The 26,851-nt window shown below is 37.6% G+C and overlaps 1 protein-coding gene across 1 annotated transcript in view; it reads left to right on the top strand.

Annotated features, from left to right (window-relative positions):
• CYP39A1 (cytochrome P450 family 39 subfamily A member 1) overlaps nt 1-26,851 on the top strand; it is a 90,442-nt gene that overhangs the window by 23,704 nt on the left and 39,887 nt on the right. The window contains exons 6-7 of the mRNA XM_004424053.3: nt 9,601-9,708; nt 14,484-14,574. Of these exons, the coding sequence (XP_004424110.2) occupies nt 9,601-9,708; nt 14,484-14,574 (199 nt within the window). The remainder of the gene's footprint in view (nt 1-9,600; nt 9,709-14,483; nt 14,575-26,851) is intronic.

Genomic DNA, 26,851 nt, shown 5'->3' with positions numbered 1-26,851 from the left:
ACGTTTATGGGGTGCTTACTCTGTTCTAGGCATAGTGTTACACATTTCACAAATTCATTACTCATTTATTTTTCACAACTTTTTTTTTTTATTGCGGTAACATTGGTTTATAACATTGTACAAATTCCAGGTGTACATCTCACAAGAACTTAATACCCAGAAAACTGGGGATTATTAAATCCAGAAATCTGGGGATTAGAGTGGTTAATCACTTTTGAAACATTATATGTCTTAGTAAATAACAGCAATAGTCTCTCACCATGTATTTTCTTTGATACTGATTTAATAGTTATTTTCTGTGTTGTAGGATCTGAAGAAAAACTACTACATTATAGTACAATGCAGTTCTCCTAATTCCTAATCCATGCGAGTTAGGGACTATGTCTCTAATACGGCAGTAGAGCATAGTAGCAAAGAGTGTGGGCTCTGCAGCCAGAGCCAGGCTCACATGCTTTGATCCCAGCTCAACCACCCACAACCTATACGTCCCTGGCAAAGTTCCCTAACTTAATTGTGCTTCTGTTTCCTCAAAAATAAAGTGGTGAAGATAATACTTCCTGGAGTTGTGGTGCGGATTGAATGGTTAAATACATAAAGCATTTAAAACAGTACTTGCCTCAGCAAATGATGACTAGACATTAGCTAACATTATATCTGTCACCTAAGCCTGAGTTGTTTAAGACTCAAAGTGTATGAGTAACTTAATGGAAATGTTATAGTGTCTGTATTTCTTCTTCATGATGGAGAATGACCACTGGCAAAGGCAAATCTGGGGAAACCTTCCAATAAAGAAAATGCCTTCATGGAATTTGTCTGATGACCAGAGAGCAACCATAGTAGGTTGCTTTGGATGATCTGACCTGGCACCGTTCAAGACAAATATTAGTTCTCTGCATGGTTTTAGAGTATTGTAGTGTTCATAATATACTGGCTTGGCAATTCTCTCTCCCCTGGTGTGTAGGCTGAGAATCTGCATGGCAGATGGGGGTGATGTTTTCTCCTGAATGCTCCAGAGATCTGTGTTTCTGTGTTACTTGCATTTTCCTAAGAGCAGAGATTTATCGAAAAAAAAATTTTTAACTATAGTAGCATTTGTAAAAATGGTAATATGTACTAACTTTTGTTTTAAGTACTTCATGAGTAGTAACTCATTTAATTCTCACAGCAATCCTGTGAAGTAGGTACCATATTATGACCATTTTATAGATGAGGAAATTGAGACACAGAGAGCTTAAAGTACCTGTCCAAGGTGACCCAGCTCTTGAATAACTAAGCCGGGTTCCAGTTCTACATGTAAGGATTTAGGAAGGTACCATTCCGTCCTAACAAGTAAGAAGATGAACAGATGGAAAAATCAACAACTCTTCTCGGATTCATAAGAGAGAAAGGTCACAGGACAAACCACTGCCCCCAAGATTGGAGAGACCAACAGGCAAATAGAGGGAGATGACACTTCCCAGAGCAGAGACTCAAGAGCAGAAACTGCCGTGGGAACCAGTGCCAGGGTAGGAAAACCTGAGCTATAATTAATGAATTGCTGGAGGCTCAGTGTGGACAATTCTCAGAGTTAAAAACTCCAGGGGGACCCAGTTGTGGGAGGCCTCCACAATATTGTGAGACTTACCTATAGGAGCTTGACCAGGTTCCCATACTAAATATGAGAGCAAGATGCCCTTAGCTTCCAGCAGGGGGAAAGGAAAAGGAACCAGTTTGAAATATGGCAAAGCACTCTGTTCTTCTTAACAAGGCCTGCCTTAGGGGAAACCAGTTAACCAGAGCTTAACCTGCTGGAGTATTATCGGAGCCTAACTGACCTGGGGAAGGGAAGTACCTAACTTCAGCGGCTCTAGCCATCCTGTCCCACCTACGGGGGGAGAAAAAAAGTGAGAAACACTTGTGAAGTTCACAGTCTAGAAGCACAGGCTCACTAAAAGACTGAGACCTAATTGTAGGACTATAGAATGCTTCTCTTCCCCTCAGACCTCACCACCACATTAGTAAAGGCCTATTTACAGCAGTTCTTTTTACCCAGTACAACATGTCTGGATATCAAGAAAAAACTGCACGGCGTAGAAAAAGGCAAAAAAACACAGCTTGAAGAGCCAGAGCAAGCATCAGAACCGTACATGGCAGGGATGTTGGAATTATCAGATGAGGAATTTAAAATAACTATGATTAATATACTAAGGGCTCTCATGGATAAAGTAGACAGCATGCAAGAACAGATGGGCAATGTAAGCAGAGAAATGGAAATACTAAGAAAGAACCAAATGCACGCTAGAGATGAAAAACACTGTAACAGAAATGAAGAATGCCTTTCTTTGATGGGCTTATTAGTAGTCTGGACACAGCTGAGGAAAGAATTTCTGAGCTAGAGGATGTATCAACTGAATTCTTGAAAACTGAAAAGCAAGAAGCAAAGAGAACAAAGACTGAAAAAAAAAATAGAACAAAATATCCAAGGACTGTGGGAGAACTACAAAGGGTGTAACATACATGGATTGGGAATTCCAGAAGAAGAAAGGAACAGAAGAGGGACTGGCCTGGTCGTGTAGTGGTTAAGTTCATGTGCTCCACTTTGGTGGCCCAGGGTTCGCAAGTTTGGATCCCGGGAGCAGACCTACACTGCTCTTCAAGCCATGCTGTGGCAGTGATCCACACACAAATTAGAGGAAGATTGGCACAGACGTTAGCTCAGGGACAGTCTTCCTCCAGAAAAATGAGGAAGATTGGCAACAGATGTGTGTTAGCTCAAGGCCAATCTTCACACACACACACACACACACACACACAACAACGGAACAGAAGAAAGATTTAACACAATAATGACTGAGAATGTCCCCAAATCGATGTCAGACGCCACACCACAGATCCAGGAAGCTCAGAGAACACCAAGCAGGTAAACACCGAAAAACTACAACTCACCATATCAATTTTTAAATTACAGAAAATCAAAGATAAAGAAAAAATCCTGAAGAAGCCAGAAGGAAAAAACATCATACCTGTGGAGGAATACAGATAAGAATTACATCTGACTTCTCAGAAACCGTACAAGCAAGAAGAGGGTGGAGTGCAATATTTATTTATTATTTTTTTCTTTGCTTTTGTTTGACTAGCCTGGTGAGACATGGTATTCAAAAAGATAGTGCTAAGACCCATGTCAAAGAGCGTACTGCCTATGTTTTCTTCTAGAATTTATGGTTTCAGGTCTTACATTCAAGTCTTTAATCCATTTCGAGTTAAGTTTTGTGTACGATGTAAGATAATGGTCTACTTTCTTTCTTTTGCATGTGGCTGTGCAGTTTTCCCAATACCATATATTGAAGAGACTTTCATTCCTTCGTTGTATGTTCTTGGCTTCCTTGTCAAAAATTAGATGTCCATACAAAGAGAACAGATTACTGGTTACCAGAGAGGAAAGGGATTGGGCATAAGGGGCAAAGGGGCACATATATATGGTGACTGACAAATAATAACGTACAACTGAGATTTCACAATGTTATAAACTATTATGACCTCAATAAAAAAAATATTGGCTGTCCATAGATGTATGAGTTTATTTCTGGGCTGTCAATTCTATTCCATTGATCTGTGTGTCTTTTTATGCCAGTACCATGCTGTTTTGATTACTATAGCTTTGTAGTACGTTTTGAAGTCAGGGAGTGTGATATCTTGAGCTTTGAATATTGAATCTGTAGATTGCTGTAGGTAGTATGGACATTTTAACTATGTGAATCTAGCTAAAGGTTTATCTATTTCATTTACCCTTTCAAAGAACCAGCTCTTAGTTGCACTGATTTTTTTTCTATTGTTTTTTTAGTCTCTATTTCATTTATTTGCACTCTGATTTTTATTATATTTTATTATTTATTTCCTTCTATTGATTTTGGGCTTTCTTTGTTCTTCTTTTTCTAGTTCCTTTAGGTGTACTGTTTGATTGTTTCTTTGAGATGTTTCTTGTTTTTTTGAGGTAGGCCTGTATTGCTATAAACTTCTCTCTTACTACTGCTTTTACTGTATCCCATAAATTTTGGTATGTCATATTTTCATTTTCATTTTCATTTTAACTATGTTAAGTCTTCCAGTCCATGAACATGGAATATCTTTCCATTTCCTTGTGTCTTCAATTTCTTTCAACAATGTTTTATAGTTTTCAGTGTACAGGTCTTTCACCCCTTTGATTAAATTTATTCCTAGGTATTTTATTCTTTTTGTTGCAATTGTAAATGGAATGGTATTCTTAATTTCTCTGTTTGCTATCTCATTGTTAGTGTATAAAAACACAACTGATTTTTGTATGTTGCTTTTGTACCCTGCAACTTTACTGTATTTTTTTATTATTTCTAATAGTGTTTTGGTGGATTCTGTAGGGTTTTCTATATATACAATCATGTCATCTGCAAATAGTGACAGTTCTTAAAGGTATACCTTTCAGTTTTTCTCCATTGAGTATGATATTAGCTGTGGGTTTGTCATATATGGCCTTTATTATGTTGAGATACTTTCCTTCTATATCCAATATATTCAGAGTTTTTGTCATAAATGGATGCAGTATCTTCTCAAATGCTCTCTTAATCTATTGAGATGATATGTGATTTTTTGTGTGTGTGTGTGAGGAGATCAGCCCTTTGCTAACATCTGCCAATCCTCCTCTTTTTTTGCTGAGGAAGACTGGCCCTGGGCTAACATCCGTGCCCATCTTCCTCCCACTTTATATGGGACGCTGCCACAGCATGGCTTGCCAAGTAGTGCATCAGTGTGCGCCCAGGATCCAAACCGGCGAACCCCGGGCTGCCGCAGCAGAGCACACACACTTAACCACTTGCTCCACTGGGCTGGCCCCATGATGATCGTGTGATTTTTATTCTTCATTTTGTTAATGTGGTGTATCATGTTGATTGATTTGTGGATGTTGAACCCTGCCTGCATCCCTGGAATAAATCCCACTTGATCATGGTGTATGATCTTTTTAATGTATTGCTGTGTTCGATTTGCTAGTATTTTGTTGAGGATTTTTGCATCTATATTCATCAGTGATATTGGCCTGTAAGTTTCTTTTTTGGGTGTTGTCCTTATCTTGTTTTGTTATCAGAATAAAGTTGGCTTCATAGAATGAGTTAGAAAGTATCCTTTCCTCTTCAATTTTTTGGAAGTGTTTGAGAAGGGTAGGTGTTAAGTCTTCTTAGAATGTTTGGTAGAATTCATCAGAGAAGCCATCTGGTCCTGGACTTTTGTTTTTGGGGAGTTTTTTTGTTTTTGTTTTTTTCTTATTGATGTTTTAATGGTTTCTAACATTGTGAAATTTTGGGTTGTACATTTTTGTTTGTCCATCACCATATATGAGACTCCCTTCACCCCTTGTGCCCTCCCCCCACCCCCACTGCCCCTGGTAACCACAGTCCAGTTTTCTCTGTCCATGTGTTGGTTTATATTCCACATATGAGTGAGATCATACAGTGTTTGTCTTTCTCTTTCTGGCTTATTTCACTTAACATAATACGCTCCAGGCCCATCCATGTTGTTGCAACTGGGACGATTTTGTCTTTTTTTATGGCTGAGTAGTATTCCATTGTGTATGTATACCACATTTTCTTAATCCAATTGTCAGTCGAGGGACACTTAGGTTGCTTCCACTTCTTGGCTATGGTGAATAATGCTGCAATGAACATAGGGGTGCATAAGCCTCTTTGGATTGTTGATTTCAGGTTCGCTGGATAGATTCCCAGTAGTGGGATGGCTGGATCATAGGGCATCTCTATTTTTAATTCTTTGAGGAATCTCCATACCATTTTCCATAGAGGCTGCACCAATTTGCATTCCCACCAGCAGTGTATAAGGGTTCCTGTTTCTCCACATCCTCTCCATTGTTGTTTTTTGTCTTGGTGATTATAGCCATTCTAATGGGCGTGAGGTGGTATCTTAGTGTTGTTTTGATTTGCATTTCCCTGATGATTAGTGATGTTGAGCATCTTTTCATGTGCCTATTGGCCATCTGTATATCTTCCTTGGAGAAGTGTCTCTTCATTTCCTCTGCCCATTTTTTGATCGGGTTGTTTGTTTTTTTGTTGTTCAGTTGTGTGAGTTCTTTATATATTATGGAGATCAACCCCTTGTCAGATGTATGTTTTGCAAATATTCTCTCCCAGCTGGTTGGTTGTCTGTTCATCTTGATTTGGGGAGGTTTTTGATTACTGTTTCAACCCCCTACTAGTGATTTGTCTATTCAGATTCTCTATTTCTTCATGATTCAGTTTTGGAAAGTTGTATGATTCTAAGAATTTATCTGTTTCTTCTAGATTATCCAATTTGTTGGCATATAGCCTTTCATAGTATTCTCTTATAATGTTTTGTATTTCTGTGGCATCCATTGTAATTTCTCCTCTTCCATTTCTGATTTTATTTATTTGAGCCTTCTCTCTTATTTTCTTGGTGAGTTGGAGGTTGAATCAATCACCAATGGCCAATGATTTAATAAATCATGCCTATGTAATGAAGCATCCATAAAAATTCAAAAGGACAGAATTCAGAGAGCTTCTGGGTTAGTGAAAACATAAAGATTTGGGGAAAGTGGTGTGCTTGGAAAAACCATGGAAGCTCTGCACCCTTTTCCCATACCTTGCCCTACACAGCTCTTCCATCTGGATGTTCATCTGTACCCTTTATAATATCCTTTTATAGTAAACCAATAATCCAGTAAGTAAAATGTTTCTAAGTTCTGTGAGCCACTCTAGCAAATTAATCAAATCTGAGGAAGGGGTCATGGGAGTCTCTGATTTATATAGCCAGTTGGTCAGAAGTACAGATAACAACCTGGAATTTCGTCTGGCATCTGAAGTCCAAGGAGTGGGTCACTGGAACGTCCAGTCTGTAGCCAGTCAGTCAGAAGCACAGGCAATAACGTGAGCTTGCAACTGGCATCTGAGTGGGTAGGTGGGTGCAGTCTTGTAGGACTGAACCCTTAACCTGTGGAACCTGATGCTGTCTCCAAGTAGATAGTATCAGAATTGAATTGAGTTGAGTTGAATTATAGGACACCCAACTGGTGTCCTGAGCATTGTTCATTGGTGTGTGGAATCCCCATCCACACACATTGAAAGTTGGTACCAGAATCCCTTCAGCAATGATGTCCCCTCTCACTCCCTTTCAACATATTACTGAAAGTTCTTGCTAATGCCGTAAGGCAAGAAACGAAATAAAAGTTATACAGATTGGGAAGGAAGACATAAAACCATCTTTGTTCACAGATAACATAATCGATGTATAGAAAATCCAAAAAAATCAACAACAAAAAAATACTGGCACTAATAAGCAATTATAGCAAGGTTGCTGGATACCAAGTTAATATACAAAAGTTAATTGCTTTCCTGTATACTAACAATGAACAAGTGGAATGTGAAATTAAAAACACTTTATCATTTACATTAGCACCTCCAAAAGTTAAATGCTTAGGTATAAATTTAACTGTATATATACAAGATCTGTATGAGGAAAACTATAAAAATTTGATGAATACAATCAAAGAACTAAATAAATGTAGAGATATTCCATGTTCATGGATAGGAAGACTCAATATTGTCAAAATGTCAGTTCTTTCCAACTTGGTCTGTAGATTCAGTGCAATCTCAATCAAAATCCCAGCAAGTTATTTTATGGATATTCACAAACTGATTCTAAAGTTTATATGGAGAGGCAAAGACCCCAAATCGCCAACAGAATATTGAAAGAGAAGAAAAAAGTTTTTCAAAAGAATGATGCCACCTGACTTTAAGAGTTACTATAAAGCTATAGTAATCAAGATAGTGTGGTATTAGCAAAAGAATAGACAAATAGATTAATGAGAGAGACTAGAGAACCCAGAAATAGACCCCCTTAAATATAATTAACTGATCTTTGACAGAGGTTCAAAGGCAATATAGTGGAAAAAAGATAGATGCTTTAACAAATAGTGCTGAAACAACTGGACATCCACATGCAAAAAAATGAATCTAGACACAGACTTTACATCTTTTACAAAAAGTAACTCAAAATGGATCATAGACCTAAATGTAAAATACTAAGGTATTAAACTACTGAAAGATAATGTAGGAGAAAACCTAGTTGACCTTGGGTACAGGGATGCCTTTTTAGATATAACTCCAAAGACATAATCCATGAAAGAAATTATTGATAAGCTGGACTTCATTAAAATTAAAAACTGCTCTGTGAAAGACAATATCAAGAGGATTAGAAGACAAACCCTAGACTGAGAGAGAAGATTTGCAAACAACTCATCTGATAAAGAACTGTTTTCCAAAATATACAAAGAACAGTTAAAATTCAGCAATAAGGTACAGCAACCCAATGAAAAAATGGACCAAAGAACTTAACAGACACCTCATCAAAGAAGATATACCATATGTGGTAAATAAACATATGAAAAGATGCTCCACATCATATTCCATCAGGGAATTGAAAGTTAAAACAACAATAACATACCACTACACACCTATTAGAATGACCAGATCTGGAACACTGACAACACCAAATACTAGGGAGGTTGTGGAGGAACAGGAACTCTCATTCATTGCTGGTGGGAATGCAAAATGATACAGACACTTTGGAAGACACTTTGGTGGTTTCTTACAAAACGAAACATGCTCTTACCATACAATCTAGCAATTGCACTTCTTGGTATTTGCCCAAATGATTTGAAAACTTATGTCCACACAAAAAAACCTGCATACGGATATTTATAGCAACTTTATTTGTAATTGCCAAAACTTGGAAGCAACTAACATGCCCTTCAGTAAGTAAATGGATAAACTCTGGTACATCCAGAGAATGGAATATTATTCAACACTAAAAAGAAATGAGCTATTAAGCCATGAAAAGACATGGAGGAACCATAAATGTGTATTACTAAGAGAAAGAAGTCAACCTGGGAAAGCTACGTACTGTATGATTCCAACTATATGACATCCTGGAAAAGGCAAAACTATGGCGACAGTGAAAAAATCAGTGGTTGTCAGAGAGGGAGTAGAGATCAATAGGCAGAGCATAGAGGATTTTTAGGGCAGTGAAAATACTCACTATGATATTGTAATGATGGATATATGTCATTATGCGTTTGTCCAAAGCCATAGAGTTTACAACACCAAGATTGAACCCTAAGGTAAACTATGGACTTTAGATGATTATGATGTGTCAACGTAGATTCATCCTTAGTAAAAAATGTACCATTCTGGTGAATAATGTTGATAATGGGGAAGGCTATGCATGTATGGGGGTAAGGGTTATATGGGAAATCTCTGTAGCTTCTTCTCAATTTTATTGTAAACCTAAAACTGCTCTAAAAAAAAATAAAGTCTTAAAAAGAAAACGCCAGGATTTGAACCAGCTGAGGAGTCGAGCTCCAGAGTCCCTACTCCTAATTACTATACTACCAGTAAGTGTATAAATCCCTTAGCATGCCAGAAACTGCAAACCTAGGAATGGCAGGAATAATATTTTAGATATTGTTTCTAATACAGAAAAGAAGAAAAGAAAAGGCAAGTCTTTGTTTATTAGCATCAGTCTTTGTCGCATAGAAGTGGTTTAACAATATTTCTTTCTTTTAAACAGACATTCGTACAGGCTATGATGGATACCATAGAGATGGAAAAAAATGAACAGAAGCAACCCAATTATGCACTCTTAATACTTTGGGCTTCTCTGACCAATGCTGTCCCCGTAAGTACATTGGTAAAGTAAGGGTTACATTTCTGTCTACTGTACTTTCAATTTTTCCCTTCATTTTTTTTCCTTTTTTTCAGTCTTTTAACTTCTTATTATGGGGAAGAAAAGACTGCAGTGGATTTGGTTGTGTGTAGAAAAACAAAACTGAAAGCCTAATGAAAGCTGATAAGATCACAAAGGAGGCCAAGCAGAGATATGAAGGGAGTTCTGCCCTCTGAAAGGCAACTGTAACCCAGGGGAAAGTTTGCACCTTGGGGCCAGTCGTGGCAACACCTGGTTATGGAGCGCTTTCTGTGTCAGGGAACTTGCTTCGTATTGGCCTGCAAAGATGAATAAGACTTGACTCCACCCTTTTACGGGGAGAGAGTAGGTAAACGGATAGTTTCAGATGGATTGGACTCAAATCCAGATATCCCCAGTCATAGCGATAAAATCTCATGAAGGTAACTCCAACTCTCTGAACCTCCATTTCCTTACTGATAAAAAAAGAGTAATGAAAACTCCTATTATAGTCCTAGGACTTGGGTGCTTAGTAAGTGGTAACTCTCATTTCTCTACAAGGTTGTTGTAAGGATTCAGCGAGATAAACCCTGCTGGTAACCAATGAATATTAGTTCTTTGTCTTCCCCATACCCATTCTCCTTCTCTGCACCATTCCATTTGCATTACTTAGCATCTAGGTCCTGTAAGCTTCCCCATGAATGGAACTGGTGACATTTGAACTCACAATACTTCTAAAGAGAGCAGAGACTTGTTAACTGCTTCTTTTTAAAGGTGTTATGAACTAGATTAAAGCCATGAGATTTGTCTGCCATTTCACAGTCTATGCATACCAGTTTCCTGTGTCAGAAGGAATTCACAATAGCTTAAGCTGCATTTATATTATTTGAGAACTTAAAAGGTAATCTCTTTTATATATTTGTCTTCTACTAAACAGGAAAATTCAACCCATCTCTAATGATAAATGTGGTGATTTTTCTTTTTTCTTCTAATAAATATAAATAAGATGATTTGAGTACTATTTATTTCTCCTTCTTCTTATGAAGATTGTGAAAGGCTTTGTAAGTCCAGATATTCTAGTTTCCTTTAACCTGTTGTAAAACTTATTGGATAAAGAGCAGAAATAGAAATTCTTGCCTCTCTGCTGAAATGTGTGTCGGCCACTAGAATATGTATTTCATCTGACATGGGCAAGTAAAAAAAGTCCAATCTTTTCCCCCTCTTTACATACCTCTAATATTATTATCTGACTTTTTCCTTTTACGATTTTCTTGGAAACTGATTAAGCTATAGCAAAATTAAAAAGTAAACATCAAAACAACTCTCAAAGCAGCAGCAAAACAGCCACTCCTGTCACAGGATTAATTTTCAAGATCTCATTAGAAAGGTCCCCCGGAAGGAAAGGACACAAAGCCCCATTGATCTGACACAGGGGAAGTCAGTTCTTTGGAATTTGTTCCTGGCACTGGTCTAAAAGGATTTAAGTCACTTATTTCAGAAAGGAAGAGTCTGATGATTAGCAAAAGTTCCATCTTGCTGGCTCTTGTTGACACCTCCAAGAGGCAGCTGGTGTGCGGGCAGAGACCCTGGAAAGGCTTTAGAGTCAGGTCTAAAGCCAAGTCCCAGGGCTGGGTGACAGTGGGCCAATTGTTTAACCTCTCTGAGCCTCAGTGTCCTCATCTATAAAATAGGAGAAATGTTATCTACTTCATAAGATAGTTGTGAGCATTATATTTTTAAGAAATGGAATGTGGCTGACAGTCCCCGGCATGAGATAGGTGTTCCGTAAATGTCACGTTTCTTCTCTTATAAAAAGTAATGCTGTGGTTTCAATCAATCATTACTTTCAATGGCCTATTAATAATGGACTGCCCTGGCCTCCAAAACTTGACCACTTAAATGCCCCAGGGTTGGAGTAGCCATGCTGTCCTGGCTTCTGTGACCTCCCATCGCTTCCTGGAGGGCTGCTGAAAGGCCTGCCGGAGGTGTAGGTGGTGGGGCCTGTCCTGTCCTGGTGCCTAAATCATATTCTTATCTTCCCTGCTACTCTGCTCTGCCTCAGGCCCATGGAACTCAGAGCTAAGGTTTCAGATGCACTTGGTGCAGGTGGCTAGGAGGCTCCATGTGGTCTAGGTGGATTTTGGTGGACTGGCCCAAGATATTAACCATAACTTATGAAATTATTTCTATGAAAAACCCATTTCCAATTTCCAAGAAATTCCTGACTGCCAAATGAACTTTTATTTTCTTTTTGGTGAGGAAGATTGGCCCTGAGCTAACGTCTGTGGCAGTCTTCCTCTGTTTTGTATATGGGGTGCCGCCACAGCATGGCTTGATGAGCAGTGTGTAGGTCCACACCCGGCATCCGAACCCACAAACCCTGGGCCACCAAAGCAGAGCGTGTAAACTTAACCACTATGCCACTGGGCTGGTCCCCACAAATGAACTTTTTAAAAACATTTTTCCATACTAATTTCAAAGCTGGCGTTTTACCTTTTTTATTGCTTCTCTGAAGCTCTAAGTACTTTCACTAGTGACAACTACCCCCACCCCCCCATCCCACCCTCCCCTCAACTCTCACAGCATTTACTGTCTATACCACCCATTGCCTATGCATGTAGCTCTTTTTTTCTCCTGTGTGTATCTCATTTCCCCAACTAGATGTGAAAGTTCTTTGGGCAAGAATTATGTCTTATACGTATTTGTGTTTACTGTGATTGGTAGAAGAGTATCTGACATGTTATAGAGACTCCATCAATATTTGTTAAACCTTTTTCTGAATGGATAAAAAAATGATGCTGAAGAACATCCTGAAGTCATCTTCTCCCTGAGCAGCAGGGCAGAGCTTTCCTCCTTGTCCCTTCTCGCCTTGGTTCTTACCTCTCCGAAATAATGGAAAGATGCTGTAGCAGCTGCTTCTGAAGTTCAGTGAGACAGGAAACCCTTCTTCTTTCTGCACAGCCCTCACCATGGACTTGACCCCTTTGACAAAATACTAATTGCTACTTTGGGAGCAGTTTTTAACTCCTTTCCCAAATGCGGGTGCACAAAGACCTCAGGTCACTTACTCTTGTTTGTTGATTTGGTAGTATATGTAAACTTCTTATTTACTCTTTACTGTCTTTTACATGACTTTTATTTTTAAAAGAAAGTAATTTGGTTTTTAAAGTAGAAGAAAAAGATTTTTAGAAGAGAAATCTGTTAAGAAAAGAGGCATTAAAAATGGTAACTGACACCATTGTACAGCCATTTATAGTTTAGCTGAATTCCTTGTGTTTGTCATAAAAATAAGTATTACTGAATTTTAGTGAATCTCTAAAACTCTAATTTAGCACTAATTAATAAAACTCCAAACCCCTCTTTTGTGTAACTGAAAATCTATACTATCACTAAACTATTATTTTTTTTCCCCCAACATGAACTCTGACTCTTTAAATAAGAGGAACTAAGTAGGGAGTGGTTTTTAATTAAATCCAGTAATTCAGCAGTTCCAGCTATAGATAACAGTAGAAAGGGCCTGAGCAGGGAAACAAGATAAGGAGCTCTCTGAGCACGTTTCTTCTTTTGTAGGAATGAACTAGATGATCTCTGGGGTAAGTCTTTTCTGATCTGGATAACGCCACCTCAAGAGGCCCTCCAGACTGTAGGGCCTTGGTTCCCCCGTTCTCTTTGTTTATGTAAACAGTACCATATGGATCCTTGCACTATCAGTTTTAATGTCACAAAGGGGCAAACAATGAGCAGTATTGAATTTGGCTTATTTGAGCACTTCCTCTTTTGACCACAGAGGGGAGTATTGGGATTATTTAAAGGTACCTCAAGTTACCTCACAAAAGAGACAAAAAGGCTGAAGTGTTTTTAAGTATTAATAATTTTTTCTTATTAATTTAATAGTTTATATATATTATATACATTGTGTATATATTGACTATATATCTATAGTCCTTGTCATTTCAGGACTGATTTTCCTAGGTGAAATTTCTTTCATAGTACGTGTTCACAGAAAAATATGAAAGGGAAACTCAAGCTTCTTTTAATGATTTTATACAGGTTTCCTTTATTGTGTAACCTAAAAATATAAGCAAAAATATCTACCTGAATTAGCAGAAAGTTAATTTTTATGATGTGTAGAAGTATAATTTTAGTCTTATAATACCACAATGAGGAAAGATATGAAATAATTTTGTTTGGTCTGGAGAAAGAACTTGCTAGCATGCTATGTTCAGTAACATTCAGGTGTGGAAGGACTCGAGTTTCCATATTGAGTACTCTTATAATTTAGTTTATGAGATTTTAGTTATAGTTCCTGGCTTATTTAAAATTACCGTGTTTCATTTGCAGAATATATGATTTGCTAATTCATTTGTATTTCAAGGAAATTAAATCTTGAAAAATGTTTTTGTTTTGGATTAACATTCTTAAGTGTCATAATTTGTTGTTTCTGAATATTTAATGTATGGGTATATAATAGTTTATATTGTGTATTCATAAAATTTCACTTTATTGTTTAGTAAAGATAGTTTAATCTATATAAACAATATAGTTAAACTATAGTGACAGAATAAAATTACAGATTTGACCTCTTAGAGATATATATCTCTTTTGTTCATAAAATCTAGTGGTTTTCAAAGATGCTCTTTACTAACATGCTTTTAAGTTTAATTTAAATATTTTCCATATTCTTTGAAATGTTTATGACTAATACTAAGTATGCTTTTGCCCACTTTCAAAGAAGGTTGTATTGTTTGATATATGTTTTTCTTTTTAAGGTTACATTTTGGACAATTGCCTTTATCCTCTCTCATCCCAGTATCTACACGACCATCATGAAAGATATATCTTCTGTGTTTGGCACAGCAGGTACTAAGCCTGAGTTAAATTATGTAACTGAAGAGAAATTAAATAATGTATGCTTGTCACATGTTATGGGCAAAGCTAAATGCCCATAATTTTATAGAAATTCAACATAATCCAAAATTGACCACGATTTATGTGTTTCAGGATATAAATTGATCAGGTAGAATCCTAGAATTTACTTATAGTCAAGGATTTTAGAGGTCATCTAGGCTAATCCCCTTACTTTCCAAATCACGAAATAAATGCTAGAGAGATTGTGATTTGACTACCCTACTTATAAACATAAATATATATATGCAGGTATTTTCTTCAAATTTCTTGGCCCATTACCTCAATTGAGCTACAAGTTCATAGTTTTGGAATTCAGGATTTTCCAGATTTTATAAAAAGGTGTATGATGCATATTCCATATATTACATAATAGTACTGCTGAAGTGTGGGTGTCAGGTAAGATTTTGCCACCAAAGGCATTATTTTAAAAGTTGCAGCTGTTAGAGATTTGAGGGTTAGACCTGCAGATGGAGATTACTGCCTTGCACTTCTTAGTTCAGATTTGACCTCTACAACTGTCATATGTTTTTAAAAGCAGAAATAAACTTGAATGGAGAGAGCTCAACCACTTGTTTATTTAGCATAATTTAACCTATTTGGGAGTAGATTTTTTTTAAACCTTAATATGTCAAATTATGATTATGATATAAAAAGAATAGTAAATAACTGGTTTTCTTGGAAGAAAACAATATAATAGTAGGACAAAAGGTATGATGCCAATTAACAGTTATTCCCCCTTTCATGATTGCTGAAAATATTTTATTTGGAATTTTTTCTTTATTTTTTACTGCTTCTTATTGAGTTAAACCAGAAAGCAAATTGGCTTGACCAACATGGCCATCTAAGCCATACTGTCTCTGAGCCGGGAGTGTGAATCAGCGGGTGCTGGGTCTTATCTCATAGAAAGGGCGAGCATTACAATAATTGAGTACCAACAATGCTAACAAGTGAGATTCTGGAGGTACACTAGTGAGTATTAGAGAAGACTGCCTCCTTTACGGAGCTTACATCTACAAAGCTAATGGACATGTGCATGCCCGCGTGTCTACAAATGATACAAGAGAATGCATCCTGGATTGTTACATACTCTACCATTTCCTTGCTAGAGTCTTCTCCTGACTTAGGGTTCTCCAAATTCTTGGTCTTTAGGAAATAAAAAGGTAGATATGAGGATGGTGGGGTAATGTGGGGAGCCTATTTGACCCAAAGGCCACAACAACAACAAAAGTGTTGTATTAATCTAAATTTCTGCAATGCTTGAATCTTGAACTCTTGACCACAGGTCTAATGGAGAAAGCTAAAACTTCTTCTCTTTTTCTATATTCTGGTTTATTTTTAGAACCTGTTGTTCTCCTCTGACAGAAAAATGCTCCTTGAAATAGTAGTACCAGTGTAATAACTATACTATATCAATGTTTTCAGTCTGTAAGACTCTTGTAGGATTGAAAACAACTTATAAAAAATATCACAAACATTTTTTGCCATGTTATATTGCTTATATTTTTGCCATGCTAATATAACAGAAGCAATTCAGGTCAATTCATGCATAAGATGTTGTAGCAGCTCCGGAATTTAGATATTGCGAGAGGAAACCACAGATCTTTGGAGGGTGATGTCAAGGAAAATATCCATGTCCCATACAAAGGATCCTGTCAAAGAAAGAACATTCAAGTGCATGGATCTAGAATCTGACTTAATATGGTAATTCTACCATTCTTATCCTCTTGTCTATCACGGGATCACCTTTTCCTTCTTGGAGATGTCCTTAGTAAATTTCCAACTCTGAATCTCTCTGGCCTTAGCACTCACCCCTAGAGCCCATCCCAGACACTTCGCCTAACTTTCTTATAAACAGGTCTCAGGGTAAAAGCTGCTATTGAATACTTTGTCCTTTGTGTCGGGGTTCTTCCTCTTAGCATAGTGTTTTACTTCATATCATGATGTTTTACATTAATTGACTTGAAGATTACATTCATGGGATAAATCCTACTTAATCATGGTATATAATCCATATAAAATGTATGATTTTTATATGATGCTGGATTCAGTTTGCTAGTATTTTGTTGAGGAATTTTGCATCTACATTAATAAGGGATATTGGTTTATAGTTTTCTTGTGATGTCTTTGTCTGGTTTTGGTATGAGGATAATTCTGGCTTTATAGAATGATTTCAGAAGTGTTCCTTCATCTTATATTCTTTGGAAGAGTTTGCAAGGGATTGGGGTTAATTCTTCTTTAACCATATGGTAGAATTTACCAGTGAAGTGATCTGGTCCAGAGATTTTCTTTGTGAGAGATTTTTTGATTAATTCATTCTCACCCCTGTTGTAGTCCTATTCCGATTATCTGTTTCTTCTTAAGTCAGTTTTGCATTTGTGTCTATTAGGAGTTGGCATACAGTTGTTCATAATATTCTCCATAATCTTTTTTATTTCTGTAAGGTCACTAGGAAAGCATCTCCCTCATTCTTGATTTTGGTAATTTGTGTCCTTTTTCTTTTTTCCTTGGTCAATGTAGCTAAAGGATTGTCAATATTGTTTTCAAAAAACTAACTTGGTTTTATTGATTTTGTTTGATTTTAATTTTTCTATTGATTTTCTATACTCTTTCATTTATTTCTGTTTTAATCTTTAGTGTTCATAATTTCTGTTTCTTTTCTGTCTTTACTGATATTCTCTAGTTCTTTAGACATGATGTTTTTAGTTCTTTGAATGTATTTAAAATATCTTTCAAAGTCTTATTTTAAGTCCAACATTTAGATTTCTTCAGAGATAGTTTCTATTGATTGCTTTTCTCCCTGTGTATGCTATATATTTTCTTATTTCGTCTTATTTCGTATTTCTTGTTGCATATTGTAATTTTTTGTTGAAAACTGGATATTTTAAATAACCTAATGTGGCACCTCTGAAAATCAGATACTCTTCTCTCCTCAAGTGTTATTGTTATTGCTGCTTGTTGTTCTTATTTGTTTGTTTGTTTAGTGACTTTTCTTAACTAATTCTGTAAAGTTTGTATTCTTAATTTTAATTTTTTTTTGTGAGAAAGATCAGCCCTGAGCTAACATCCATGCCAATCCTACTCTTTTTGCTGAGGAAGACTGGCTCTAAGCTAACATCTATTGCCAATCCTCCTCCTTTTTCCCCCACAAAGCCCCAGTAGATAGTTATATGTCATAGTTGCACATCCTTCTAGTTGCAGTATGTGGGATGCTGCCTCAGCATGGCTGGAGAAGCGGTGCATCGGTGCACGCCCGGGATCCGAACCCGGGCCACCAGTAATGGAGCATGCGCACTTAACCGCTAAGCCACGGGGCTGGCCCCTAGTTTGTATTCTTTATCATATATGGCCACTTATATCTCTGCTTGGTTAGTTTAGTGGTCAGCTAATACTTGAACAGAGATTTCGTTACACTAGGAAACAATAAGACTCCCGTTCTTTGCCAAGGGGCTCTGTGAGCATGTTGGGGCATGTCTTCAACACTCAGCCAGGCAGTTGATAACTCTGCCTTAGCTTTCACTTCCTGCTTGCACAGAGCCTCAAAGTCAGCCTGAAGTGAGACCTTAGGGCCTTCTCAGGTCTTTCCTGAGCATGAGTAAAGCCCTGGGCATTTGCTCAGCCCTACACCTGGCCTTCTATATTTCCAGGAATACATTGGACCTCTTCAAAACCCCTAGGACATCTCATTCCCTAGCTTTTCATTTTAATCATTTTGGTTTGCCTCTTGTTTGTCCCAACTGTCATCTGTTGCCTCAGGTAGCTGCAAAGTTAAACAATTATCTAAAGGTTTCCAGCCAACATCCCTGGAGAAAAGACTTTTTCTAATGGATGAGCTCTAAGTCAGGTCAGATAAAGACAGTCTTGCAAGTGGGATCTTCTGGAGAACTGCCAGGCAGGTCAAATAATGAGAAATCTCTAGTAATGAGGTTTTGAAGTAGTTCCAACCCTGTTTGGCCCCCTCTGGTGGCTACTGGGCTGCTGGTTTGTGCTATGATTGCAGGCTGTTGGTCTTCAAGGCTATGTGGATCTGTGGAGAGGGGGATGGAAATAGGGCCAGTTAAAATGTCATTAAGCTTGCTGTTCTTACCAAGATTCAGCCATTTTTCTTGGGTAAACACTCCCTGGATTGCTGCAAGCCTTTGGTTAATTTCTAGAGTTCTGAAAAAATTGATTCTCACAATATTTACCAGATTCTCATTGATTTTAAAGAGGGAGTTTTTGGAGTCCTTACTCTACCATTTTTGCTGACATCATCCTGAACCATAATTTTTAAAATTTCTTTTAGGAAACCTTCTAGGTTCATAGAGGTTAACCCTTTATTCATCTATTCATTGACTTAGCCCTCAAACATCTTTTGAGTGCCCACCATGTCAAGGCACTTTGTGAAGTGCTAGGACTATGAAGATGAAGAAGGTATGGTTCATGCTCTCAGCTCATGAACGAAGTGCTTTTTATAAAACTGAAAGTAGGCTTGGAATTATCCAGAAGATGTTAGGAAAGAAAAATGAATATTTCCAGTTTCTTTGGAGATATGTACCTGCTGGTGAATTCTGTAGATTTTCTGGGCCTGGAACCCTTTCCCTGTTCTTGTTCATCTTTCAGTCAGCTTGAATGTCATTTCCTTGGATAGGTCTTTTAGCTTACCCTGTCTAAAATCACTTTCTCGAACTCTGCCCTTAGTGATTCTCTGACTTGTCTCACTCTTCATTTCGTTCATAAGAGTTATTTTTTATTTATTTCTGTAATTATTTATTTATCCTCTGCCTCCTTCACCAGAATGTAATCTCTCCAACAACAGGAACAATTTCTGTCTTGGTCTCTATGGTATCCCCAGCTGCCTAGAACCAAAAAATTACTCAACAAATATTTTCTGAATGAATTTAATGAGCAAATATAAGGATATATTTTTAAGAGATGAGTGTCTTTGTGTAGACTTCATTTGCAGCTCTATCACCAATCCCATTAGACAGTTTATATGAAATGGGTGTTTTATGTAAGGAAGTTTTTCACAATTTTCTACACTGAATTTTTGAGTTAGTAGAACCAATATCTGATTAGCCGATATCTGATCAGTACTTAGAGAAACTGAGTAGTCTCAAGCCAAAGAATTCATGTGAATGGTAATACTAACATTTCTCTAGGGTTTTGAATTCTGCAAAGCGTTTTCTTGCCTATGATTTTATTTTTATCCCTTGATCTTGAGTGAAATATACATTATCAAATCATTGAAGATCTGGTAAAGAATATTTTGCTCTATTACAGGGTTTTGGGGTAAAATTCCTGGAAATTAGTCATTTTGTTTTCAATTTTAATTTATAAATCACCACACATTATTATTTTTTTTTTTTTTTAAGATTTTATTTATTTATTTTTCCCCCAAAGCCCCAGTAGATAGTTGTATGTCGTAGCTGCACATCCATTCCAGTTGCTGTATGTGGGACGCGGCCTCAGCATGGCCGGAGAAGTGGTGCGTCGGTGCTCGCCCGGGATCCGAACCCGGGCCACCAGCAGCGGAGCGCGAGCACTTAACCGCTAAGCCACGGGGCCGGCCCACCACACATTATTTTAATCACCTGTCATAACCTCAAAAACATGGTGCAGGTACTCATGTCAGATTGCCTGTGTTCAAATTCAGTCTAAGACACTTAGTAATGGTATATTCTTGCTCAAGTTAATGAATTCTTTAAGCCTGTTTCCTCTTTGGGAAAATGGCAAAATAAGAATGCCCATATCATGGAGTTATTATGAGGATATAGCAAATATAAAGTAGATAGAACAATGCCTGTCAAACCACAATTGTTTTATAAATCTGTTATGAACAAAACTGATATAACCATATCAGTTATATGAAATTTTATAATCTTCCCATATCATGAAATTAGTAACTAGTATGACTTCAAGTTTTTCTACTTCCAAGTATTAGTTGGTGGTGTTTTTTGAAATAACATAGTTTTCTTGAATGTTTACAGCAATAAGTGAATTACTTTTATATCAATTGGCTGTACTTTTAAAGGGATTGAAGTATGGCAAAAATATAGCATGAGGATATTTATGTCTAATATTATCCTAAGGGAAAGAAAGAATCACAACAATAATAGCTAACCCTCAGATAGCACTTACTAAGTACTAGGCCTTAGTACTTAGGCCTATTCTAAGTCCTTTTCCTACTGACTCACTTTATCCTTGAATCATACCAATCCTTGACTCATCCCTCCTAAATGTTATTGTTTACCCCCATTTCAAACATGAGGAAAATGAAGCACCAATTAGGTAACTTACCCAGACCACACAGCTAGTAAATGGTAGAACTAAGATTTGAACCAAAGTTTGTCTGGCTCAAGAGTTGATAACACAAATTAGCAGATCTCCTTGTTTCAAAATTTTACTCAAGAATGCTTGAATTAAGATGCTTAGATCCAGTTTCCAGCTTGATCTCATTCCAAGTCACTCCCATATTAGGCTTCCTAAAGCACAGCTCTAGTTATACGACGTGTATATTCAGAAAATATTCCTGGAGTGACGTTCATGCTCATATCCTGAAACCAAGGCCCTGGTGGTCTGACCCGCCTTTGCGTGCACAATCACAATCTAACTAAGGAAGACCTTTGAATACCCTCTAAAAACACTCTTCTTTTTCTTTCTGCTATGTGTTATGTTTGTAACACTAAATGTGACTTAATTTTGATAACTTTATAAGACTTTGCACAGACATAAATTTACAGATTAGAAAAAATATTTTCTAAACCATGCATCTCATGTTTAGTTCAGAAAATATGATTACCATATTTATAATCAAACTGTTTTCTAAAACAATATGGTATGACTGTCAGGACAATGAAATTTACCAAACAAAATAATGGCGACTGATAATAAACAGCATAAAAGGGATCTGATTTGTGGTTTATGTGTAGGATCATCTTTACTTATTGTGTACCTATGCCTTCTTCTGACCAAGGTCACCTAGACATATGGATCCCAACCCCTCTAATTACCTCCTATACTGTGTTTTCTTCATCACTAATCCATTGTAGGTTCAACCTCTCTTCCTCCACTGGTTCTTTTTCCTTCATCTGTCAGATCCTGGTACTCAGTGCTCAGCAACATCCAGTGGCTTCACTTCTCACTCAGAATAAAATCTAAAGCCTTCCTGTGGCTTTGGAGGCACTTTGTCATCTCAACAGTCTCTCTTCCAGCCTCCTCCTCATTTATTTCACCCCAGCCACAATCATTTATTCTTTCCACAAATATTTATTGAGCCCCTGTTATATGCCAGGAACTGTTTTAGCAGTTTGGGATATATTTTTAAAAAACCACAGAGATTACTTTTGTTTTGGTGCTTACATTCTGGTAGAGGAAACAGACAATTAACAGTAAACATGACACATAAGTAAACTCCAAAAATATTAGACTAGGTGATAAATGCTATGTAAAAAAGAAAACAGAGCAGAGTATGGAGGATTAGGAGTGCCAGGGGTGGGAGCAGGTGGCGGCCTTAAATAGCTGGATCAGGAGAGGGCTTATTGGCAAGATGAGATATGAGCAAGGACGAAGATGGTAGGAGTTAAGACAAGCAGATATATAGAGGAAGAGCTGGTTGCGGTCAGAGACTGTAGGTGTGGCCTCACTGTGTTCTCGTCATAGAATTCTCTGAGATCGTTACCATCAGTGGCATTTCTGTGGCTTTTTTTCCCGAGAAGAATGTGAGCACATATCTAACAAACGGTAAATAACCTGATTTACCATATTTAGAGAGAATATATGAAGAGGAGACGATGTCATGGCTTCCATCCCCACTGAGACTCTTCTCTTCTCTTGACAAGCATAGGCCTATCCTTCCTAGTTTCCATCACCACAAGAACCTGCTAGGTTCATGACTTTCAGACTTTCCTTTTCACCTGACCTTCTGCCCCCTACAAATGTTTCAAATGTGAAAAGTCCACTGCGCATTGATCACAGCGAAAATCTGGGTAGAGGTGTCTTCTCTTCCTTATCCAACTCACCCTTGCCACCGTTGGAAATCATGGCCCTTCCCTTCCTGTGGTTCCATTCACTTTCCCAAGAGCTGGACTTTGTCACTTCTAATTTTTTTTCCACAGTGGTCTCTCTGGTTACTCTTTCTGTAATTTACAAGCAAGGTTTCTTAGAGGCAGCAGCAGAATGGACAATTCTAAAAAATAGTGCAATAATTAACTGAAACACCTGTGTCCTGACCAAAGACAAATGCTCATCTCCTTTATTCTGTTTATTTAAAACTTCACACACTCTTAGATCAACCAAACTTTGTTTTGTATGTTTTGATAAAGCAAGCAAAGTTTTTTCCTAAATCTCTTCCTCCCCCTATAGTGTTTTATCTCTGTTCAGTATTGTGAGCATTGCTCTACGCACAGAGCTGAAGAAGAATATTAAGTTATTCGTATTTTTACTTTAATGTTAAACTATATATTATGACATAATAAATTTTATTTAAGTATTTACATTTTAATTTAAGTAGCCTTTCACTAACCCACTATATTATGGTTTACTTTTATTTTTTATTTTAGTTAAAATACAGGAATACATACTGAGATCCTTCTTGCATTTTTAGCTTCATTGTACTTTGTTTCTTCAAGATAACTGCTAAAGGATTACTGGGTAATGCAAGATTAATCAACTCAGCATAAATACTCATGTGTCCTAAATGTCCATTTAGGCACTAAAGCACTCCCAGGCATTAACATTTGGGTCCTGTTTAGACTGTTTTAAAGCAATTTTCTTTTCTAATTCAGGATTCCCATTGTGAATATTTGCCCACCAGCAAAAGGTCATTTTATCTTAAAAACAAATAAAAATGCACTTGAATTTTTTAACTGGTTGCATTTGGGCCCTTTCCACCTATTCTTTTTAATGTAAGGTGGTATACACAGCACACTTCTTTTTGGCATTCAATTTTACTGTGCATTTATTTAAGGGAAAAATTAATAAACTTATTTTCTGTTAACTTACAAGGAATCAGGTTAGTTAATAGAAATGCACCTGCATAGAAATGATCTCTATCTTACATAAAGTCATGATTCATACATCATAAAAGGTACATTACAAAATTTTCATTGGATAAGAGTCAGGAATTTGATTCATGAGTTTCAGTTCTGTCACTCACTAATTGTGTGACTTTGGACAAAAGAGAAAATTTACTCAGAGCCCACCAATAAAGTTTCTTGGCACCACTGTGTTCTAATTTAGCAGCAATCCTGATTGGGGACATACCGATGCTGTCGAATGGCCAGATGCTATTACAGGGTGACATTGACTCAGATGGCTACACTCACCATACACTAGTGAGAAAAGATGCTGTCACTGCTCGTAATTATAAACAAATATAAAAAACTAGCAAGTGATAAATGAACTAGAACCTGTGGTGATGCTCTAGGCAAATTCCATGTTGTTTGCATTATTTTAATTTGTTCATCAGTTTTAATTCATTGCATTTAAACATTTTCATTTATTCTTGAAACCTTATTTATAGTCATCTGTTACCCATATTATAACTTGTATGCAGCTTCTGTCCACTTGGATGTGTCTCAATACCATCTTGCCAACCAATAACAACATTCTTGGAGGACTCCATCATGGCATATCAAAGACCCAAGTCCCTCTAGTTAACTGAAGAAGCTCACTCGCACTACCCCGCTGCAGCTGCCAGGCTCAATGTTTGATAGCCAAAGTTGTGTCTGTGATAGATTCTTGGCCCTTTGCGTTGTATGTTGACCAAAATATTGAGGAAAGAGATCGAGTAGCAGAGCCACGGGCACTCCAATGGAGTTATGAGCAGGGGAAAGTTATTTTATTAAGAAAAAAAAATTCTCTCCGCTCCCACTGGTAGCCTGCCCATATAAACCTAATACGGAGACTTTAGAGGCTATAGCATATCATATAGGAAATTTCTTACTAAGCCTCATTTTCTGTTGCTAGCCCAGCTTTTAAAATCCTGGAATGGACCCAGGAAACACTATATTATGCCGGAGCTCCTCACAAACTACTTCTCATTCGTCAACCTTGAAGAACATGTCGATTACCTAAGAAGATATTTATAAATGCAGGAGATTTCATCTGAAACTATTCCACTCCAAATATATAGTTTTGTTGTCTTCTTTTTCTCTTGACCTTAAAGACCAATATGGTATCATTTTGGAACTCACAACTTGTTACTTTCCAATCCACTAACCCAGCCCCAAAGACCAGGCTGAAACTTACATGTGTGATAGCTGGCCCATGAGAGATTTCCCAGGAGGCTACATTTCCTCCACTATTTTTTGCCTTTAATACCTGAAGTGTGTCTTGTGACATTCTAACTCAGTGGATTTGGTGTGAAGTCACTCTCTCCTCCTTTATTGCCTAGCTTCAACAGGCTGAAAGAGATGCCTCTGATAGCTGTAGAGTATTTAATATCCCTGTTTAAATTTATGAGCTTGGAGACAGGTCCTACTCTGGTGTTTCTCATTTTATTAAGTCTTTCACTATCTCACCCCGGTGTGGCACTATTAATCTGCTTTATTTATCCTCTACATTTTTCATTCAGACAGTTCTTTTTTCCCAGTGTGTTCTGTTGGAGAATTATTCAGGCATTTGGATAATCTTTTTTCCTCTTTAAAAAACACTGAGGTAAAGGTCTTTAAGTCAGGGCAACATCTCCCCGGAGAACACAATCCAAAACTTCAGAATTATTTAGGCAAGAGTTTATAAATAAAGGATATTTCTCAATCAAAATTTATTTTACATTTTTTATCTACCCATTGTTGTCTCGTTTGGTCAATATCTCCCCCTTTTATTTATTATAAATTGGACTATGTCCTTTATTCCTTGAAGAAACCGTCATAATTATGAAGCAGACTCCATTTTATCTTCCAGTAAGTAGAGAAACTGATCATGTCTTTTTAATATCTGAGAGAAATACTTCTGAAAATTACTTGAGGTATTAGTTTTTCAGAAGAGAATCCTACACGGTTGACTTGGTATAGTGGCATTAAACTTTTCTTGAAATGATGGAGTGGGATTTGGGATATTTTTATATGGGCATGTAAGGATAGAAGAAAGGGTGAGGAGGCTCAGTCTGCCGATTCTTAACTCCTTATCTTCCATTGGCTGTAATAACCTGTTCTGAGCAATGTTGCAGTCCTAAGTATCTTTCTCAATCCATTGTTATCACTGCCTCTCTCATATTCGGTCTGTTGTTATGTCCAACTGAAGCAGCTGAGCAGAGTCTACTTCCAAAAGGTTATTGCTTATAATTTTTCAACAGGTGTCAAGCAGAGTAGTTATCAATGCACTAGTTATCAATCCCAGGGGAGGCCTCTAAACACTTCTGCCCACTGCATCTTGGAGTCAGAGTCGACAAGAAAAACACAATGCAGTCAAGCACTGGGTGGAGCAACGCTTTACTCACGTACAGAAGAGACAGAGCATGATCAGCTTCAGTAGTGGGCATCAGTCCCCCCTGGCCAGCAGCTGACACATGGCAGTTGGCCTAAGCATACCCCTCTCCTGCTGCAGTGGAAGGAACCCTGTCCCCTTCTCTTGGAGGATAGATAGAGCAGTGGGTTGGCCAGGTGCCATATGCTGCACATGCTTTAAGCAGAGACAACTAAGTACTCATGGCTCCTGAAACAAGGAAAGACATTCCCACCTGAGGTGATAATCCTGGCACGGGCTGGGTGGGCTCTTTATCTCCTGGTAAGGCCATGTTCCAGGCCTAAGGCACATTCTCATGCAGCTGAGTTGGGGTCAAAAAACTGCGCCATGAGATGGACTTTCCCAACAATAGGAATATGCCTCCTTGATAATAAAATTTTATCCTAAATCCTTCAGATGCCAAAAAGCCATAGCCACCCCTGGAAAAGTCAGAAGAACCGGAGATGAAAGCTCAGAAATAACTGAGGGATTTGGAAGAAGCAGGTGGCTCGGGGAGAATTGAAGGAGGTGTGCCTTGCCAGGTTGCAACTACAGTTCCTAACCCCGCAATGCCCATATTCAGAGTCCACGGACAATCTCCAGGCTTATTCTTCGCTTTCCCCAGTCTGTATCCACCACAAATACCTTGCTGTTTTTTAAGCTGCCCTTCCCATTTTACATCTGAATGTAGGGATATAACTCATCTCCAAGGATCCATTCTACTCTTTCTTTAATTAATTTTTTATCTTTTTCTTCTTTTTTTTTTTTTTTTTGGTGTTAGCAAAATCATATTTACTCCCTAGTTATT

The sequence above is a fragment of the Ceratotherium simum genome, chromosome 13, assembly GCF_057802395.1.
Source record: "Ceratotherium simum simum isolate JZ-2026a chromosome 13, ASM5780239v1, whole genome shotgun sequence".
Classification (NCBI taxonomy): Eukaryota; Metazoa; Chordata; class Mammalia; order Perissodactyla; family Rhinocerotidae; genus Ceratotherium; species Ceratotherium simum.
This window is presented reverse-complemented; position numbering and strand designations above follow the sequence as displayed.